Consider the following 21,929-nt stretch of genomic DNA (forward strand, 5'->3'; position numbering starts at 1 on the left):
TTGCAGGGATACCAAATGTTTGGAGGTTTCACCAGGACAACAACTTCTTCTTGGTCTTTAAAAATGGCTGACATTAATGTTGAGCACTCTTATGGAAATATGATCATATTTTTTAATTATAATTTAAATCTGATTAATTTTCAAATTGTTTGTTATAAATCAACATCTCAGGAAAATGTTATGGGGTTTCTAATCAAAATATGACTTTCTGTTACAGAACAGGGCATTGATTTCATAAATGACCACTATAGTGGACACCAGGATTTAAATCATGTTTATCAGGCATTTTGGAGACATAACAAGTGAACAGGGAAAGAAATTACATATCAATATTCCTATGAAATATTAGATATTATTTTGAAAATGTTGCCAATTTTTCCTCCCATTATTACACTTCTTTTTTCATTACATGTTGCACCAAGAACACATTAATATGCAAATTAGATGCAGTGAATAGATACATTGTATTGAATGGGAAAATCCAAGTATTGTCATTTTTACCCACATATTTCATAAAGTAAAATGGTATATGAATGCATTTCATTATATCTTTCATAACATAGTTCAGAATCATCTTTAAATAAAGTTTGTTTAAAAAAAACCCTGAAACCTAAAAATTGATTGATGAATTAAAAATAAATCCCATTGTTTTTGCCTATACATGCAATTTCATGTCATTTAATTTTTTTAACAACTCAGTCCTGGTGTCAACTACAGAGGACATATCATAACATATGAATAAAATATCATTTTTCAAAAATGTTTTTTTTCCATTTGTTTCTTATGCTCTAAACAATGTAATGACATAAAAAAATACTAAATTCAAAAAACTTTTTTTTTTCTGGGTCCCAGGAGGATATAGAACCTTTTTTTTTTTAGAGTGCAGCCATGATAAAACTTACATGCTAGCTTGACACAATAGCTTGACACAATAGCTTTGACACATGGTAGCTATGCCTTTAAGATGCTATAAAAAAATCACTGATTAAAATGATATGACTTTATAATGATCGGCACAAACAGTTGACAGAATGACAAAAACATACTTTTGAAAAGCATGAAAAAATGGCTTTTTTGCAGAAGGAACGATCACGTGGCTGTTTTTTTCCAGAAACCACAACATTAACAGCAACGCTGAAGAGCTTGTGGTCTGTGTGTGCATATATATAAATTTATATATACACCCCCAGGTGTGTCCACAACATCGAATCTTGCCCCCTTTAAAAAAAGTTTGGACACCTCTGATGTATAAAGCGATTTAGTAGTTTTAGGGCATTTTGAATGTGAAATTAACTGCTGTGCCAAGCTGAAAGTTGGTAAGGAGAACTGTGTGAAGAGTAGAAAAAGTGACTTACGTATTGAGCAATGGATCCTATAGCAATTGTTCAAAAAAATCATCCTTGATGGCCAATGACTATATTATTAGTTCCTTATTTTCAGAGTCTAGATATCAGAGAAATATAATCAAAGTATCTCTTAAAAGCCAGAGAATTGTCTTTACAAGATTTGAAACCTATTTCACCAAATATTTTAATGCATGGAAGCATTTTAAAGCTTAAAGGATTAATAGGGCAGATGCTTAGTAATTATTTGACATCCATAGCCAGTCATAGATTAACAGGACATGTGACATGTGAGTAACACAGCGTACTGCATCAACAACAAGTAAAGAATTAGTGTTCAATGCTTAAAAAAATTAAAGGATGCAACAAACTCACTGAATGCAGCTGAAACATGGGGAGCTGTTATTTGATTGTGTCTCTGGGAACACATCTATCCTGTGGCTGCTCTGTGATTTATCAAACATTCATAAGGCATTCTACAGGAAGACAGACCATAGATGGGGTGGGGGGACTGCATTGAATGCATATCCGTAATACTGATATATATCAATCGTGACACTGTTACCACGGTTTCAGTGTTATGCAGTGAGGAAACCTCTCAATAGCATTCAAACACGTCCCACACAGTCTAACAGGCTCTCTGCACTGAGACTGAAACCCTCTGCTCATCCAAATGAACAGAATTCATTCAACCATACTGGTGTTGGGTCCACGTGCCATCTATAAACACCATCTTCTGCAACACACACGTTCTGTTTACACACACACACACACACACACACACACACATGTTTATTGTGCTTTGGGGTGCACAAGAAATTGTGACACATTATAAGTCAACATGTTGATTTGAGTATATAAATGTGCGTGCAGATTGTGGCTCTCTTTTCACTCTCTCTCTGCAGATATGTGACAGAGGCTCACATGCACATAGCCACATGCCCTGATTCACCCTCGAGTGTCCCGAGAGAGAGAGATAGAGTGAGAGAGCGTGCACGAGTTACTGGAGGGATGAGATCGGGGATTTAAGAGTGCACAAAATGACATACACACGTGCACTTCATGTTATGTAAGAGCCTTGACTGCCTCACTGTATGCTGTAGGATAACAGTAGCAGTGAGCGGACAGGCAGAGCAGATGCTGTGTACACACACAAGGAAGCCTACGCTTAATACAGCAGGGGAAACCGAGAAGGAGCTGCCATTTTTAGGAGCTATGGGCATAGGCTTGGATGAGCTTGGATATTCACAGACACATTTAGGAAAAGAAGCTATTTGTGATATTCCTTCACGTGGCACTATGAATGGATTATAATCAGTAATGTTTAGCTTGCTTCGCGGAGTATTGTGATCACCTCAGGACATATCAGCTGTTTTGATATTTGTGCTGTGGCCCCTTGGGGCCTTTGATCATGATGTCAGTGTGGTCTTTGTTTTGGGTTGTGTATGGACTGGCGGTGTGGTTTCCCCACACTCATGCAGCCTCAGTGAGACCCATTCTGCTCATGACCACCTCTGATCCAACCACTGACGAGCAACCAATCAATCCAGAACATCAGACTGAACCTACAGATCCACCCAGCAACAACACAGGTAAGAACAATTGACAGACAGACTGTGTGGGAGAGACAGACAGTGGGATAGACAGACAGACAGACGATGTGGGATAGACAGAGAGACACTGTGGGATAGACAGACAACAGACAGTGTGGGATAGACAGACAATGTGGGATAGACAGACAGACTGTGTGGGAGGGACAGACAGTGGGATAGACAGACAGTGTGGGATAGATAGACGATGTGGGATAGACAGACAGACAGACAGTATGGGATAGACAGAGAGACAATATGGGATAGACTGACTGACAGACGGTGTGGGATAGACAGAGGGACAGTGTGGGATAGACAGACAGTGTGGGATAGACAGAGAGACAGTGTGGGATAGACTGACAGATAGACAGTGTGGGATAGACAGAGAGACAGTGTGGGATAGACTGACAGACAAACAGTGTGGGATAGACCGACAGTGTGGGATAGACTAACAGACAGACAGTGTGGAATAGACAGAGAGACAGTGTGGGATAGACTTACAGACAGTGTGGTATAGACTGACAGTGTGGGATAGACTGACAGACAAACAGTGTGGGATAGACTGACAGTGTGGGATAGACTGACAGACAGACACACAGTATGGGATAGACAGACAGACAGACAACGTGGGATAGATAGACAGACAGTGTGGGATAGATAGACAGACAGACATTATGTGACAAATATAAATTGTTCTGCTACATTACATGGTGTGCTAGGCTACAAAAACTTCACACACTGGGTTGTGTGTGGTGGACTGATTGTGTGGTTTTCACATATTCACACAGCCTCAGTGAGACCCATTCTGCTCATGACCACCTCTGATCCAACCACTGACGAGCAATCAATCAATCCAGAACATCAGACTGAAACTACAGATCCACCCAGCAACAACACAGGTAAGAACAATTGATAGACAGACAGAATGTGTGGGATAGACAGACAGACAGTGTTGGACAGACAGACAAACAGACAGTGTGGCATAGACTGACAGTGTGGGATATACAGACAGAGACAGACAGACAGTGTGGGATATACAGACAGAGACAGACAGACAGACAGTGTGGGATAGACAGACAGACAGTGTGGCATAGACTGACAGTGTGGGATATACAGACAGAGACAGACAGACAGTGTGGGATAGACAGACAGACAGTGTGGCATAGACTGACAGTGTGGGATATACAGACAGAAACAGACAGACAGTGTGGGATAGACAGACAGACAGTGTGGCATAGACTGACAGTGTGGGATATACAGACAGAGACAGACAGACAGTGTGGGATAGATAGACAGTGTGGGATATACAGACAGAGACAGACAGACAGTGTGGGATAGACAGACAGAGACAGACAGACAGTGTGGGATAGACAGACAGACCGTGTTGGACAGACAGACAAACAGACAGTGTGGCATAGACTGACAGTGTGGGATATACAGACAGAGACAGACAGACAGTGTGGGATAGACAGACAGACAGTGTGGGATATACAGACAGAGACAGACAGACAGTGTGGGATAGACAGAGACCGTGTGGGATAGACAGACAGACAGTGTGGGATAGACAGACAGAGACAGACAGACAGACAGACATTATGTGACAATTATAAATTGTTCTGCTACATTACATGGTATTTTAGGCTACAAAAACTTCACACACTGGGTTGTGTGTGGTGGACTGATTGTGTGGTTTTCACATATTCACGCAGCCTCAGTGAGACCCATTCTGCTCATGACCACCTCTGATCCAACCACTGACGAGCAATCAATCAATCCAGAACATCCGACTGAAACTACAGATCCACCCAGCAACAACACAGGTAAGAACAATTGACAGAAAGATCGACAGGCATGTGATAGACCGACAGACAGATATGCAACTGCAGATATATTGATAAAAAACTGACAAAACATGAAGCTATTCAATTCTGGGATTTAACCATCAGGTAATAATATTATAAGTTATGGGTTCTCATGTGGCTCATGATAGCAAATGTATATATTTGATATTATGTATTTATTTTATTATATTGTATATCTGTGGTTTCTCCACACTCAGCCTCGGTGAGCTCTATTATGCTCATGACCACCTCTGATGCAAGTAATGCAGCACAATCAACCACTCCAAAGCACCAGAATGACTCTACAAATTCACCCATCAATAACAATACAGGTGAGAACAACTACAGACAAACAGACAGATAGATAGATACCCTTACAAAAATAAGTAAACATCAAGTTCATTTTATTAAAGTTATGTTCAACTTTATGTAGCAAGTATTCTAATATCAATGTGTACTAGTAGTATACTTTTTAAGTGCACTATTTCAACTAAATTGGCCCACTTTTTAGTATATAAAAGTATACGTTTAAGTGTAACAGAAGTAAACTTTAAGTGCACAACTAGTTTAAAACTACGTTTCTCATTTGTACTGCATCTGTAGAGTGTAAGTAGACAAGTTTACTATATTAATTCTTGTAGCACATCTTTTAGTTTATGAAAGCACACTTAATTTTTGCACTTAAAGTATACTACTATGTTCCCGTTCAGGTATTAATTTTTTAATACTTGAAATATACACTCTAAAAAAAAAGGCTCGTAATCATAGGGGAACCTTTTTTAGTGCTATATAGCACCAATTTTGGTGCTTCAGTGGTTCTTCAGCGGTTCTTCAGAGGTGCTATATAGCACCTTAGTCAAAGAACTGGTGAAGAACCTCTGAAGAACCGCTGAAGAACCTCTGAAGAACCGCTGAAGAACCACTGAAGCACCAAAATTGGTGCTATATAGCACTAAAAAAGGTTCCCCTATGATTACGAGCCAAGAACCATTTTTGGTGCAATATAGAACCTTTTTTTTTTTTAGAGTGTACCTTTAACTGTTCTTTAACGCTTCCAACATTTTATTCTAGCTTCATGCATCCTTTTTATCAACACTTGAATGCGGGTAAGTTTCATTTAAAAAAAGCAAAAAAAATGTAAACATAAAGCTGAGAAAATCACATTTGTCAAAGATTACATCCGGATGGATTTCAGAACGATGATCAAAACACAGACAGAGTAGATCGAGTCCATCAACACTCCCAAAGCTTCACAGCTGTTACCTCTTCATCGGTTTATCCAAGTAACATTAGGCAGTTTTGATTTATATGATGTTTAATGTTGATGATCGCGTTATTTAACATATTGCTTGCTGTTTCTGCTTCTTCTTCACCTGTGTTTTGATCCGGAGATTCTGTACTAGAATATGCATAATAGCGCCCCCTAATGTATGAAAACATGGATATCCGGAAAATCCAGTCTATGGCGGGGAAAGAGTAAAGTAGATTTGAAGTCAATTCCTGTGTACACTACCAGTGGACAAGCCTACACCAAAATTCAGATACTCGGAATTAGGAACATCTGTTTTCTTTATAAATCAATATTTTCAAACAATGTAAGTTTATGTAGGACAGCATATGTAATAGGCTACACAATCGAAAAAGTAAACACAACTACTTAGAATACTTGATTTATATTTTTAACTAGCCTACATCTTGATCAAAAGACTGAGTACAAGTACCAAATATTCTTAGACTTTTCTGTCAGTATAAGTCAAGTATACTTGATTTGACTATATTTCTGAGACGTAGCCTATATAAAAAGTAGACTGAAAGTATACTTTCTTATTTTTAATTTAAAAGAAGTATACTAATAGCACACTTGAATAAGCTTCTTTTTTGTAAAGGTATAGATAGATGGATAGAGTAGACAGATACAGATGGATGGATAGCACTTAGCACTTTACACAATTTCTCCTCACCTGTGCTCAATAAAGTCTGACAGCAGATAGCGTAAATGCACTTTCAGAGGTTTTTGATAATAGGAAAACCGTGTGGAATTAATCAATATTTGATAAAGGGCCTTATCTTTATTTAATCAGTTACTACTCCAGAAATAGGGAGGAACTAGAGGGAGGAGGAGTATTTGATAGTGAGCTGGGATGGGAAAACAGTGACTGATATGATGGCACATATACAAAGAAACATATAGTCACAGAACACTATGCAAATAGAAGACAGACATTTACACAATAATCAAAATTCACTGTGGTTCACCACAGGATGATGTGTGAGATGTCTCAATGCAAAAAGAAAAACACGTCTCCAGCAAGATGCACGTGGCAAAATCTATAACATATGCAAAACAACCGGAATGAGACAATCATTCTCCACAGAGGTTTTCATGAGGATCCATTTACTGGTTTGAAAGGATTTCAGGCCTGTGTCATGAGTCAATTTACACAGTTTAACACATCGCAAAATATTCAAAGTCTTTGCTCTGATCATATCCATCTACACGTCTGTCTGTCCTTGTGTTCCTACAGGGCTTGCGTGTATTTCTGTGCTTCCCCCACGACGGGGATCATACTATGTGGAGCACGGCACAGGGGTGTCTGTGGGCTCTATGCTTGTGTTCTGGTGTAAGGAGGGCTACCAGCTGGTTGGCTATGAGAAAATCACATGCATCCTGCATGCAGGCGTCCCACGATGGAGCAGCTACCTGCCAGTCTGTGAGAGTAGGGCAGCCATTCAATTTCTTTTCATAATGTCATAGACAAATTGATGTATTTCCCCCAAATGTAAGCACATAAAATCTGTAAGATTGTGTTTAGATATAAAATATCTAAAGAATATTTACCGTTTTTCTCTCAGTTTTAATATAACTGGCTACCATATCTGGTGAAACCAACACTATTTTCTTTTTCAGGTATCCCCCGGCCAAATGACCAGGGACTTCGCATTGCTTTACTGGTGTCTGTAGTGAGCGGGGTGGTCATCCTCGTCATGACTGTGTGCTTCATCGTCTGCTGTTGTCAAGAGCGCATGAGGAAAAAGAAGGAAAAGCATCGGATGGGCAGAAGCAGGTTAGTCACAAAAACTAAGATTTTTTTCAATCAAAATCTTAAAGAAAAAAAAAATTTGTTTTCCAAGATGGCTCCTGTCTGTATACGCGTAATGTACTGTCTTTATAAAGTATCTTCTTATTAAACTGTTTGTACACTTACAAAGTCCTCAATGCTTCGGTTTGCATGTAGGGACCCTCATTATGCTACCGCGTTAGTGTGAGGCTATTTTGAGCCTTGTTAGTGGTATTAACTAGCGATTTAATTTGACTTATTCTATGCCCCATAGAGTATTATAAGCTAATCTGTTATTAGAGATAAAACTCTTTACATTCGATTTTCATGAAAACGCATCCCAGAGAACGATCTACTCGGTAACCATGTGTTAATTACCCCTAGGTTCATTTTTCACCGGAGTTGTCCTTTAAAGATGAATGTGTACATTTAATTGCATTACATATCAAATGATCAAATCAAGTGGCTTTTATTTTAAATAAAGAAAAATATCTTGAATATGTTTGTCTTCAATTTGAAAAAAGTAAAGCATTTTACAAAAATGAGTTTGTTAGCTTTTAAAGGTGCAGTATGCAATCTCCCAAAATCCTTTTTGAACACTGTTGATATTTGAAAACAACCCAAACAAACCCACCCCTCTCTTCATTGCTCCGCCTCCAAAATTCACAAACACTTTACCGCCCGCACTGAACAAAGACGCTAATCACCGCGTTCGCCTCTTGAGGTTTACCTGCACAGCTCTCACTAGCTGGCCTCCGTTACACACGCAATGCAAGAGTGGATGTCTATTTATTATAGCGGAAGCGAAGAAAAATATCGCTTCATGAAAAATACAGGGAAGATGATGAAACGAACGACAAGGAAGTACAAAAAATGTACGTACAGTACTACGGTGGCCATTTCCATAACACCAAAAATAATTTAGACACTTTTTGAATTGAGAGACGCAAGAATAATTGCATAGGATTCTGGTGTACTCACAACTACAATACAATTTTGTCCATCATATCAATGGTATCGTGATACAGTCTTGCAAAGTTCACAATGCCTGAAAACATAACATTTCTGGACTTCTGGAAATAACAGAAATGCGTGAATAAACAAATAATGAATGCGAAAAATAAATAAATACACATCAAATACACATACTGTGCCAGATGATTTGGATATGTATTGCTGTATGACTGGTGATGCTTGACTGCATGATTATGATAGATTTTACAAAGCTCTGCCGTGGAGAGTTTGTCATCCTGAGGTGATGTTGTTTCTCGAAAAAATTACCTAAGGGAAGACGTAGCTACCTGCGGCTCGTCGGTTACTTTTATGTTTTTCCGTGCTGGCATGTCGGTCAATGGCGGCTTTCCCTTAACTGTTCGTCCACTTCACAGCGACACATTGTGTGCTTTTTGATATAAATTTGAGCTCTTTTATCCATTCCGGATTAAATGAGGTATGTTAACGTTATGATATGACGTAGCCAGCACATCGTGGAGGCTTGTTTACATTTCTAACCAATGATATATCAGATATTTATTTCACACCGCTTTCAGCCAATCGTTTGTTTGACCAGAGATTTTACGGCATTAGAAGCTATGCTGCTGCATCCCAATAAAGATTCTAGAGCGGGTTTTTATGCGGGTTTTTGGGCGGGTCCGGCCAAAATCCGGACATATGGCCACCCTAGTACACAAGAGTAAATACAAGCAAGAATTGGTTGTTAGTCGGCAGCAGCTCCAGACAAACAATGACACTCAAAACAGTCCTGTTGCTATAGCTACAATTACAACAACAGCATTTCTTGGTTCTGTGAAACCACAACTCACGTAAGGAGCAGAAACAACACAAACTTGGCGTCTGCTTTCAGGCCTTCCCACGGAGGTCTCTCTAGTGCTGGAAAGCTTTTCTATAATGCGGGTCCTAAAGCTCTTGCCTGACTATAACCCTTCTTTTTCAAGTGATATTCCTCTGAGATTTTCTCTTTTGTATTGATTGTCTCTCATCTCATCTCATGTCTTTCTTTAAATCTCCCTCTTGCTCACTCTCTCTCCCCCATCATCACACGCCCACTAATGCTGATTGGCTACATGATTGTTGTGGCGCTCAGTCCGACAACGTTTTTGAGAAATCGCTTACTGCACCTCTACATTAAGACAAAATTAAGACTGACGCCCGTTTCATACATACTCCGTTTGCAGTGCGTATGCGGTGCGTATTTTTTTCCGTACCCATGTTAACGGATTACAGCTTACTCACTGCGCGCGGATGCTGTCCGTCAGTCCGTTCCATGTGCGTTGCGTCTGCAGCAGTCCGGCGATCGTTTCCGTACCGAGTCTATTTTTTGCTGTGCTGCACTGCGTAATTAAAGTGACAGCACAATGTTCGCTTTAAAATAAACATGTACTGACACGAAAATCTAGTAATTTTACCACAGATGTATGTCATTTAAAATATACTCTGTTTCAAAGTCAACACATGGCTTTTTTTTCTCGGGTAAAGCAAGGAAACGACACCTTACCTGGCATTTAGGTTAAAAAAATTGAAATAATGAAGAGCACGTACGTTCCTGGAGGTGGAAAAACAAAAAGGTCTTTATGACCTGCTTTTAAAAGGGTTTAAAAACGAAAGAGAAGACGAGAGTCGGCTGTTTCTATTGTAAGTTTCTAATTTAAAATGTTTATAGGCTATAAGTTATATTTCAATGTTTTGCCACTTGTGTGAGCTAAAGTATAGGCTATATAAAGTTATATAGGCTATATAAATATAAAGTAATGAATTGAATAAAACGTTGTTTAAATGTACTACGTTAAAACGTGACATCTATGAAAGTGTAAACAAAGAGAATTGCAATTCTGACAAGCCATGTTCAGTAACAACTTTTGGATTTGAAATGAAAATAATAATGAATAAATGCTGTGTTTGTGGTACAACCGCGGATCAGTTGCGCGCTGCAAACGCAGCATATATGAAAGCACAACAGCGCGTGCTGCTCCTGCACCGCATACGCAACGCAACACGCACCGCATACGCACTGCAGACGGAGTATGTGTGAAACGGGCGTTAGACTAAGAAATATCTGGACACTTTCTGGTTGTCAAACATTAGGGAACTGACTCCATCCATCTATTAAAATGACCTTGGTTAAATGATATATTTCAGGACTCAATGTTAAGGATTTTTTTCAGGGGTTCAAATTTTTACTTGCCCTGACAGAATTTTCACTGGCCCCACCACAAAAAAACTGATAAATAAAATAAAATAAAATAGGCCTAGTATTGTTTTTGAGCCATGTAAGCTTAAATAAGGTTATGAATCTAAAAACTATTATCCAAATTTTTTTTATATTGTTAAAGACAGTCAGTAATAAAATAAGAACAAATAATCAAATTACGAGCAAAAGAACAAATAAATACAGCAGAACAAACATATACAACTGAAATAAACAGTTCTTTTCATGTAGGTCTAAACTAGATTGTCAGGTACAAAAAATGTCACTGCATATAAATATAGATTAACACTTATTAAAAGTTATTTAGTCAAGAGCAGAGTGATTTTTTGGTCTTTTGTTATCTCAATATTTATATAGCCAATGACAATATTTTCCGGCTTTCCATGTGTTCACAATCTCCTGATCAAAACACAGCCGAAGAAGCAGCAACATGCGATATCATATGTAAGCAGATGCATATGTAAATAACACGATCATCACCATTAAACAGCATATAAATCACAACTGCCTGATGTTATTGAATGAAATGTCAACCCAGGACGAGTTACAGGACTGCGAAGCTTTGGGGTATTGATGGACTCGATCTACAACATGTTTTGTTCATCGTTCAGACGTAACGTTAGTCTTTTACAAAAACGTGATTTTCTAGAATAAAACAGTGGGTCTGTTCTTTCTTTTGATATATTGCATGTTTAGATATTCATAGCCTACAAGATATTCTGTGGGCCATGAAACTTGTGAAAATGACCATAAATGCTGGCAGTGACTGGCAAATTCCATGTTTACGTTCATTTAAAAGACCTAACCGACTACGTTTACGATGATACTCAACAAGACAGTCATTTTGATATAATTTTGTGTGAATATTCGCGCGCTGTGAGACGCGTGCATGGCCGCCGTGCTTATGTGTGTTGTTGCTGCGCTTCGCGAGTAGCAAACTGAGGGCATGAATACTTACAGACAAATATTTTTTGTCTTTCATTCAGGGGGGGGGGGGGGGGGGTGTTTTGGGAGGGCGGGCCGCCAATGGTAGGGGAAACACTGTAAGGTCTTCATACACCACTGAAAACATAGTTATGTACCGGTATATTATATTGCATTTCTGTCAATAGATCCTCATAAATATTGCACACTGCACCTTTAAACAATCATAATACTAAATGTGTTGGTACTTTCTTTGTTCACCTTCAGGAGAAGAGAAACACGGAGCTCTAGGTCTCGGAGGAGCCCGTCCTGGCTAGAGAGAGAACAGCTAGACTGGGAGGCATTCCCCCCGCCTAAACTCTTCAGCCTGTCCCAGCGTCTAGACCGACCGCTGCCTCCTGGTAGTCCTGTTTATTCCGAGGTCGTCAGAGCCTATGAGAACAGAGGGTATGAGAGGTAAGGAAAATCATTGAAAAAATATATTTGCTTCTTTAGCTAATTTTCTCCCCACAGAGACTCACAGTACACTTACAACAGCAATAGGCCTCTTACGTGTATTGAAACCCACACCCTAGCCCACTCGCTATAACCACACCACATTTTCTGGTATTAGATCATATGTGGGAGGATGTGTAAAGCCATAAGACATACAAGAAGTAATTCAGTTTCCATGATTTTCTACACAGGAGTCAAGAGAGTCTGCTGAGAAGCCCCCATGCCACATATCCATACCACCCAGCCTTTGTTTTCCAGAGGGTTCAAAATGAGCCAAGCCCCTCCACTTCTTCTACCACCCCAGTTTACGTACAGATTTCTACACCTCCCAAAAACAATACCCCACACGCTCCTTCCGTCACCCACCCATAGACTTGTCTCAACGATGCAACCATCAGCAGCACTGAATGTGGCCAAGACAATTCAAACAACCCTGCACATCCGTGGTGGGCAGATTTAACGGGTCGGCGTAACAAGCACTTTGATATTTTTAATGTTGATGATATCTTTTAATATTTGCTATATTGTAAATATACCTGGACCTGTTTATTCTTGTCGGATCTCTAACTGATAGCACTAAAGATATACTTAATTTAACCAAACTGTAAATAAATGTTTTGATGATATTGTAAGAAAATAAAACCAAAATATTTTTCTTTCTTTTTTTGCACATAAATAGTTTGAGGTGGCCAACTACTACCCATTTCATAATGTGTTGTAAAACAGCAGTCTTGGTTAGAATATATACATTTGTTAACTTAAAATCCAGCTGTAAAATTTGCACTTTAAACACACTGATTCATTTGTAATAAATTGTCGGGATGATCTGTTTTCCCTGTGTCTTTGTTTGAGTCGATATGACCTTGTCTATTTGGGTCAAATGTGCTATATGTTTTTTTTTTTTCGAAAACCAGAACAGATGTGGAGAAACAAAATTTGCTCATTTACATTTTAGTTGGTTGACACTATATGTGCTCAATGATCCAGCACAGAAATTCAAATCATTTTACTTCATTTACATTGACACAACAGAACAAGAACTGATATATTTAAGATCTGTCAAGAAGAGAGAAGAAAACGGACATCGAACAAGAAAATTGATCTCATAGCCAGAAAAGGTCAGTTTATATGTCTCAACATTTTCAGTAACACTTTCACAACTTATTTGATTATATCTTTTTAAATATATATGTATTATTTGTGTGTGTCTATAGACAAAAGTTTGGGGTCAGTAAGATTTTTTTAATGAAATAAATTATCACTTTTATTCAACAAGGATGCATTAAATTGATCGAATTCAATTGTTTATAATGATTTCTGAAGGATCATGTGGCACTGACTTAAGTACAATTTAAAATATATTTAAATTATTTTAAAATGTAACAATATTTCATTATATGACTTTTAGATGAGAGTTTAAAGGCACAATATGTAAGATTTTTGGATTAAAATATCCAAAAACCACAAGAACAATGTTATATATTTTGCATATTTTGTACTTGCATTATCCCAGATGTTTCCGAGAATGTTTAAATCCAGAGAAATTAGCAATTTTAACCAGGACACGGACCGTGGCCATGCGTCGCCTATCAGTGTCATAATACCCACATTACCCTCAATTTCTGGTTTTATTTTGTAGAAACACCAAAGACAAGGGAACAACTGTTTGGATACATTTATAGACAGAAAACTAATTATTATACAGTAATAAAGCATTTCTCTGTCATACAATATGTTTTAAAATTAATTGCATGCAGGGCATTAACTTGACATTAACTTTTTTGCTCATCAGCCACTTTGGCTAGTGGTTCCCATTCAGTCGGTCACGTTCGACGTACGTCGGACGTACCGACGAATTGGGATCACTTCTGGGAGCCCCTATCAGCTTCGAGCTATCTAGAACCGGCCAATGGACAATTGGCGTGCGAGATTTGCATCTCGCGCCCCGCCCCGCGCCACGGGTATAAACAGGAAGCGAGAGCGAATGCACGCTGTCATTCACTTCGGAGCCACACAGGCATATGAAGGACTCACTCTTCTTCACAGACGAGTATTTTCGCTGCTATCAAGCAAGACTACAAAGGACCGGAGAGAACCAGAGGAGGACGCGTGTTGGAGGAACGGTACCTTTCAGCGGGACCGCGCTGACTCATCGAGCTGCCTCTGAGAAAACAGAGAAAACTGCTGTTATCACAGCAACCCCGTTGGTCTGGGTAGGGCGTTTTCCTGTTTGAGTACAGGCATGGGCTGCACTACAATCCCGTGCGCTGTCGCGGTTCCCCTGAGTGCTTCAGCACAGAGCGTTTTCCTCACAAAAAGAGCTTCACGGGTGACGTGCCGTCTTTTTCAAGATGTCTTACCACCCGTGCGTTTCTGGATGCGGTCGTTCCCTGTCCCCTGCTGACGGTCACAATCGCTGTCTCACGTGTTTGGGCACACAGCACGCTGAGGCGGCGTTTGTGGATAGTTCATGTTCCCACTGCGGGAACATGACTATCTCGGAGCTTAGATCGAGACTCTCCTACCTCCGGGCTGGGGGAGTCCCCTTACCCATCCCACTAACTAGGTCTGCTCCTAACCCGGGTGGACCTGCTTCTTTGGATGGCCAGGGTGATCTGAGGATCACGTTTAGGGCAAACCCGCCGAGCGATCCTCCGCAGGCCCCTAATCCCTCAGCTCCGCAGCCGGTTGAGCCTCCGAGAGAACCCGCTGGACCCTCCCACGGGAGACCAGTGGTGACTTTTGGAGCTCCAGCGGACGAAAAGATGTCGATCGCTGCATCGGAGGGGGAGTTTCAGTCCTCGGGGGATGAAGGGTCAGTTGTACTGCCTCCCTCTGGGAGAGTGGCAACGGCTGCCCCGGACCCTGAGATGGCTGCTATGCTTGCCCGGGCCGCCGAAAGGGTTGGGCTCGAGTGGAACCCTCCACCGTGTCCCGAACCCTCTAGGTTGGACGATTGGTTCCTCGGGGTGGGTCGCGCTGGTTCTCAGCGTCCCGCCCCGACACCTTTCTTCCCGGAGGTGCATGAGGAGCTCACGAGGTCGTGGACGGCACCTTTTTCTGCCAGAAACCGGCCGAGTGACTCCTCCCCCCCCACACTACCCTCGACGGTGGGCCAGCCAAGGGTTACGTGGGGATCCCGCCAGTGGAGCGCGCCGTCGCGATGCAACTGTGTCCGGCGACCGCCTCTAACTGCCGCGGTGACCCACGTCTCCCGTCCCGGGCCTGTAAGTTCTCTTCCGGTCTGACCGGGAAGGCTTACAAGGCTTGCGGACAGGCTGCTTCCGCCTTGCATGGCATGGCGTTGCTGCAGGTCCACCAGGCCCAGGCACTCCTTGACATGCACGAGGGTAGGCCTGACCCAGAGCTCCACCGGGCGACGAAAGTCACCGCCCGTGCCATTGGTCAGGCGATGTCCACGCTTGTGGTCCAGGAGCGTCATCTCTGGTTGAACCTGGCTGACATGAGGAAGACCGATAAATATCGGTTCCTGGACTCCCCCATCTCGTCAGCTGGGTTATTCGGCGACGCGGTCGAGAGCTTTGCCCAGCAGTTCTCGGCCGCCCAGAAGCAGACGGAGGCGATCAAACACATCCTGCCCCGGCGGCCCGCTGCTGCCTCCACCCCGCCGCCGGCGGCAGCGCCTCCGACTACTCGTCGCCGAGGACGTCCACCCGCCGCCGCCTCCGCCCCCGCCAAGGCGCCGAAGCAGCCTTCCACCAGCCGTCGGCGTGGGGCCGGCCGTGGGAAGGACGTCCAGCCCGCTCAGGCCTCTGCCAAGCCAGGTGGCAAGCGTCGTCGCAAGCGGCCCTGAGACGGGCCACCCAGAGATGGAGGAAACTGCTCTGAGGGAGATGGCTGCAGCACCACTCCTTCTCCCGGAGGAGGGCCGGGGGAAAATCTTTTGTATGTCTGTTCCGCCGCTGGCCCCAGTGCCAGCGGCACCCAAAACTTCAATAAAAGAGCAGTTTCCAATATCTCTGGGTGCCAAGAGAGCGCGCTTGGCGGTGGTCGACGCTCCCATGCCTCGCCACCCTCAAGTACCTCTCCCTTCGCCAGCAGGGGACGCCGGCTGTCGGGACGCACACAAGCGGCCTCCCCACACTCGCACGTCCCCTCCGCGGATGCAGGTAAGTGTTGCACAGCACACTCAGATCCCGCTCCGGGCCGCTCCCATGCCGTCCGAGCCGGATCCCTGCGTTCCGCCTCGCTGCCCCGCTGCGGGTACGTCTGTGGTGCCGATGATCCCCCTTGCTCGGAGTCTGGGAGCCTGGCTAGCGCTTCCCAACCCGTCTCAGTGGCTCCTCCGTACCATCAGACTCGGCTATGCGATTCAGTTCGCCCGGCGTCCCCCCAAGTTCAGGGGCGTTCGCTTCACGACTGTAGTGGAGGCGAAGGCCCCGTGCTCAGGGCGGAGATCGCTGTCCTACTGGCGAAGGACGCGATAGAGCCGGTCCCTCAAGCCGATATGAGGTCCGGGTTCTACAGCCCGTACTTCATTGTACCCAACATTGGTCCCTTCACAGGCTGCCGTTCACGATGTTAACGCAGAAGCGCATCTTCAGGTGCATCCGTCCCCGAGATTGGTTTGCAGCGATCGACCTGAAGGACGCGTACTTTCATGTCTCGATTCTCCCTCGACACCGGCCCTTTCTGCGCTTCGCGTTCGAGGGACGGGCATATCAGTACCGCGTCTTACCCTTCGGCCTGTCCCTGTCGCCCCGCGTCTTTACGAAGGTTGCGGAGGCGGCCATTGCTCCCATGAGAGAGCATGGCGTTCGCATCCTCAACTACCTCGACGACTGGCTGATCCTTGCCCAATCGCGGGAGCAGTTGTGCGAACACAGGGACAAGGTGCTCAGTCACCTCAGCCAGTTGGGACTTCGGGTCAACTGGGAGAAGAGCAAACTCTGTCCCACACAGAGGATCTCTTTTCTCGGTATGGAGATAGACTCGGTCGCCATGACAGCGCGCCTCACGAGGAGCGCGTCCAGTCAGTGTTGAACTGCTTGAATTCGTTCAAAGGCAGGACAGCGGTACCACTGAAACATTTTCAGAGGCTCCTGGGGCATATGGCATCCGCAGCCGCAGTAACGCCGCTCGGATTGCTTCATATGAGACCGCTTCAACGCTGGCTACACGATCGAGTCCCGAGATGGGCGTGGCACAGCGGTTCCCTCCGTGTCCAAGTGACTCCGAGGTGCCGCCAAACCTTCGGCCCGTGGTCGGACCCTTTGTTTCTCCGGGCGGGAGTCCCCCTAGAACAAGTGTCCAGGCACTCCGTTGTCTCCACGGATGCCTCATCCACGGGTTGGGGTGCCACGTACAACGGGCTTGCAGCTTCGGGTCTGTGGACGGGGCCTCAGCTGCACTGGCATATCAATTGCCTCGAGTTGTTAGCAGTTCGTCTTGCACTCAGCCGTTTCAAAGTGCCGCTCAGAGGCAAGCACGTTCTGGTCCGGACGGACAACACTGCGGCCGTAGCGTACATAGACAAACAAGGTGGTCTACGCTCCCGTCGCATGTCGCAACTCGCCCGCCATCTCCTCTTATGGAGTCAGAAGCATCTGAGGTCGCTTCGTGCTGTTCACATTCCGGGCCTGCTCAATCGTGCGGCCGACGAGCTGTCACGTTAGCAGGTACTTCCTGGAGAATGGCGACTCCATCCCCAGGCGGTCCAGCTAATCTGGAGTCATTTCGGGGCCGCACAGGTAGACCTGTTTGCCTCCCCAGAGACGACCCACTGTCAGTGGTTTTATTCCTTGACCGAGGGGACCCTTGGGTCGGATGCCCTGGCCCACAGCTGGCCCCGGGAAGAACGCAAGTATGCGTTTCCCCCAGTGAGCCTTCTTGCGCAGACACTGTGCAAAGTCAGGGAGGACGAGGAGCAGGTCCTGTTGGTCGCTCCGTATTGGCCCAACCGGACTTGGTTCCCGGAACTAGTGCTCCTTGCGACAGCACCTCCCTGGCCCATTCCTCTGAGGCAGGACCTCCTGTCTCAGAGACGGGGCACCCTATGGCACCCGCGTCCAGACCTCTGGAAACTCCATGTCTGGTCCCTGGACGGGACGCGGAGGTTCTAGGTGACCTACCGCAAGCAGTAGTTGACACCATCACTTCCGCTAGAGCCCCCTCTACGAGGCGCCTCTATGCGTTGAAGTGGAACCTGTTCGTCGATTGGTGCTCTTCTCGCCGAGAAGACCCCCGAAGATGTTCGATCGCATCTGTGCTTACCTTTCTACAGGATGGGTTGGAGCGAAGGCTGTCTCCCTCCACCCTCAAGGTCTATGTCGCCGCTATCGCTGCTAATCATGAGCTCGTAGATGGAAAATCTCTAGGTAAGCACGATCTGATCGTCAGGTTCCTTAGGGGAGCGAGGAGATTAAATCCACCTCGTCCTCCCTCCATACCCTCTTGGGACTTAACTCTGGTGCTAACTGCACTACAGAGAGAACCTTTTGAGCCTCTGCAGTCAGCTGAGTTGAAAGTTCTGTCGTTAAAGACAATACTCCTGACTGCGTTGGCCTCCATCAAGAGGGTAGGGGACCTGCAGGCATTTTCGGTCGACGAATCGTGCCTGGAATTCGGGCCCGGTAACTCTCATGTGATCATGAGACCCCGGCCTGGATATGTGCCCAAGGTTCCCACTACTCCCTTCCGGGATCAAGTGGTGAGCCTGCAAGCGCTGCCTTCGGAGGAGGCAGACCCAGCCCTAGCTTTTCTCTGTCCCGTCCGTGCTCTCCGGACTTACGTGGACAGAACGCAAAGCTTCAGGACCTCAGAGCAGCTCATCGTCTGTTACGGAGGACAGCAGAAGGGAAAGGCTGTCTCCAAGCAGAGGATGGTCCACTGGATAGTGGATGCCATCGTCTTGGCTTATCAGTCCCAAGACGTGCCCTGCCCGCTCGGGTTAAGAGCCCACTCCACTAGGGGTGTTGCCTCTTCCTGGGCGCTGGCTCGTGGCGCCTCGCTGACAGATATTTGTAGAGCTGCGGGCTGGGCGACACCTAACACGTTCGCTAGATTCTATAGCCTCCGTGTAGAGCCGGTTTCTTCCTGTGTGCTCACTTCCCATAGTCAGTAACACCGAAGTCCCCGTTCTAGTGTCGGCTTGCTGCGCCATTCCCTCCCCTATGGTAGACGGATGCGTGCGCTTATTCTGCTCCAGTCGAGTTCCCCGGATCGGCGAACCCTGTTGAGTCCTCCGCAACCCACGGCAGTCGGACGTGGCGGAGCGTTCGACGCCAGGTCTAACACTCGTTTGCATTGGTGGAACTTGTGTTAGGCTGAGTTCCATATGTAGTGACCCCCACGGCAGTCCCATATGTGTATTCTTCCACGGTACGGCTCCCTACGGCGAGCCCGTGTCTTTCCCTCGGCAGAGTCTCCTCTGCCGTCCCAGGTACGTGTTGTCCCCCTCCTCTAATTGGCCGGGGCCACCCCTGGGACTTCCGTATGTTGCGCTGCCCACGGCCAGCCCATACGTGTATTCTCCACATGTTAACTCCCTCTGGGCATGATGTGGCTTCCGCAGCTGCCTTCACAGGCACGCTTTCCCAGCGTTATCCAATACAGTCAGCTGAATGGGTCTTGCGGAACAGCAGCTTGGACTCTCCCTGCATGAACTTTCCCGCCTGCATCAGATCGGGGTCTGAGGGGCTCATCGCTGGGCGCTGGAAGTGGTAGTAACTATGGCGTTTTCCATAGGGGATCCCAATTCGTCGGTACGTCCGACGTACGTCGAACGTGACCGACTGAATGGGAACGTCTCGGTTACGTATGGTAACCCTCGTTCCCTGAAGGAGGGAACGGAGACGTACGTCCCGTCGCCACAGTTGCTGTACCATCACTGCAGGTTGAGCCATTACGTGTGGCTCCTCAGTGAAAAACAGCGTGCATTCGCTCTCGCTTCCTGTTTATACCCGCGGCGCGGGGCGGGGCGCGAGATGCAAATCTCGCACGCCAATTGTCCATTGGCCGTTTCTAGATAGCTCGAAGCTGATAGGGGCTCCCAGAAGTGATCCCAATTCGTCGGTACGTCCGACGTACGTCTCCGTTCCCTCCTTCAGGGAACGAGGGTTACCATACGTAACCGAGACGTTTTCAAAAGTTACTAGCCACTCAGCATTTTCACTGGCCACAATTTTACTGCTTGGAAATTACATTTTATATGATTAAAGTTGACTTTGGAATGCTTAAATTACTTGATTTTGAGTCATTTTACTTGATTTAGAAGATTTAAAACCCTTTCAAACTTTCAATGCAGAGTGACCACCCGGTGACCACCCCACCTCGAGAGAGCACTTCTGTTGTGTGTCATTCAGCGTGATTCTGCCTATCCCACCTTCACTAACTGCAAGTTAATCGATAAAGAATTGTAATTTTGTGAATTGTAATATTTAGTGATACAACGGTCTTGGCATTTCATTTGGCTGTAGGCTGAAATTATATTCAACCCGCCAAAGTGGCTATTGGGAGTGGCTGCCTTACCCGCCACAGCTGAAATCTACCCGCATTTGGCGGGTGTTAATGTCAAGCCCTGATTGCATGCCATATAGCAACACAAGCCATCCATCATTTATTAATATGATATTCTAATATCGATCTAGCTTACTGCAGTGTGCAACAAGTGTCTCATAGCAGCCGCGGTGCGAATGCACATAGCTATACATGCAATGCTATAACGCTATAACATAATTTTCAACACTCAGTCAAATGTATCTAATATGATAAAACAGCACTGCGTTGCCCCACATATGCTTGACTGGAAGAGGTGGAAGCGGCGACTGTGGCATAATAAAAGCTCTGCAGCTGTTGCCGTGTGTTGTGCTCGTCTCTCATTAGCAATCTCTTCAGCGACCTCGTTCAGCTCCCACAGCACTTGGACCTGCTCTGCTTCATATTACAGTAAAGGCCTGTTCACACCGGGACGATTTTCACGCGCGTTTATCGCCGACGTTTAACGCCTTGTGACTAAACAAAGGGCGCCAATGTGAGTGTGCATACCGACGCGCAAAACACTAGGCGTGAAAGCGTCATTTAAAAAAAAAAAACGCCTCGGGTTCGTTTTTTTATTTTGACGCGGCGCGTTAAAAACTGGCCGACCAATGAGATCAGCGCTTTTGTTCACGTGCCTGGAGCTGCTGAAGTGACAGTAAAATATGACTTGGTGGCGCTCAAGCACAAATGCTCTTGCCGAGCACACATTGATACGACGAAGAAGAAGTAAGTAGACAAAGAAGAAGATGAGCTGCTAATGCTGCCTGCCAGTTAGCAAAAAGTGTGTGAATGGTTTTGGACATAGACATAATATATCTGTGGTTTTGGCAAGCACGTAAATACTGTCGCTCTTCTTCTTCTGTGTGACAAGTGAATGTCAGAATCGTAAAGTGCCGCAGCACCACCTTGTGTACCGGGAGTGCATCTACTGAATGTGCACGTTCACTCTGCGC

The 21,929-nt window shown here is 44.9% G+C and overlaps 1 protein-coding gene across 2 annotated transcripts; it reads left to right on the forward strand.

Annotated features, from left to right (window-relative positions):
- Positions 1-2,321: 2,321 nt before the first annotated feature.
- Positions 2,322-13,302, forward strand: LOC307131474 (uncharacterized protein). Of its 2 annotated transcripts, none has more exons than XM_079825141.1 (8): positions 2,322-2,935; positions 3,721-3,831; positions 4,642-4,752; positions 4,992-5,105; positions 7,299-7,490; positions 7,682-7,838; positions 12,250-12,438; positions 12,669-13,302. In XM_079825141.1, the coding sequence occupies exons 1-8, from the start codon at positions 2,755-2,757 to the stop codon at positions 12,847-12,849; spliced, it is 1,236 nt and encodes a 411-aa protein (XP_079681267.1). In that variant the 5' UTR covers positions 2,322-2,754; the 3' UTR covers positions 12,850-13,302. The 2 variants fall into 2 exon arrangements, with proteins under 2 accessions (XP_079681267.1, XP_079681268.1); XM_079825142.1 differs by having other exon boundaries at positions 2,453-2,935; positions 3,727-3,831.
- Positions 13,303-21,929: the final 8,627 nt, after the last annotated feature.

Source organism: Gobio gobio (genome assembly GCF_949357685.1).
Source record: "Gobio gobio genome assembly, chromosome: 9".
Lineage (NCBI taxonomy): Eukaryota > Metazoa > Chordata > Actinopteri > Cypriniformes > Gobionidae > Gobio > Gobio gobio.

Coding starts and splice junctions, on each gene's coding strand:
- LOC307131474 (XM_079825141.1), top strand. CDS start 2,755: ATGATGTCAGTGTGGTCTTTGTTTTGGGTTGTGTATGGACTGGCGGTG. Junction 2,936..3,720: donor TCCACCCAGCAACAACACAG/GTAAGAACAATT, acceptor ATATTCACACAG/CCTCAGTGAGACCCATTCTG. Junction 12,439..12,668: donor GAGAACAGAGGGTATGAGAG/GTAAGGAAAATC, acceptor TTTTCTACACAG/GAGTCAAGAGAGTCTGCTGA.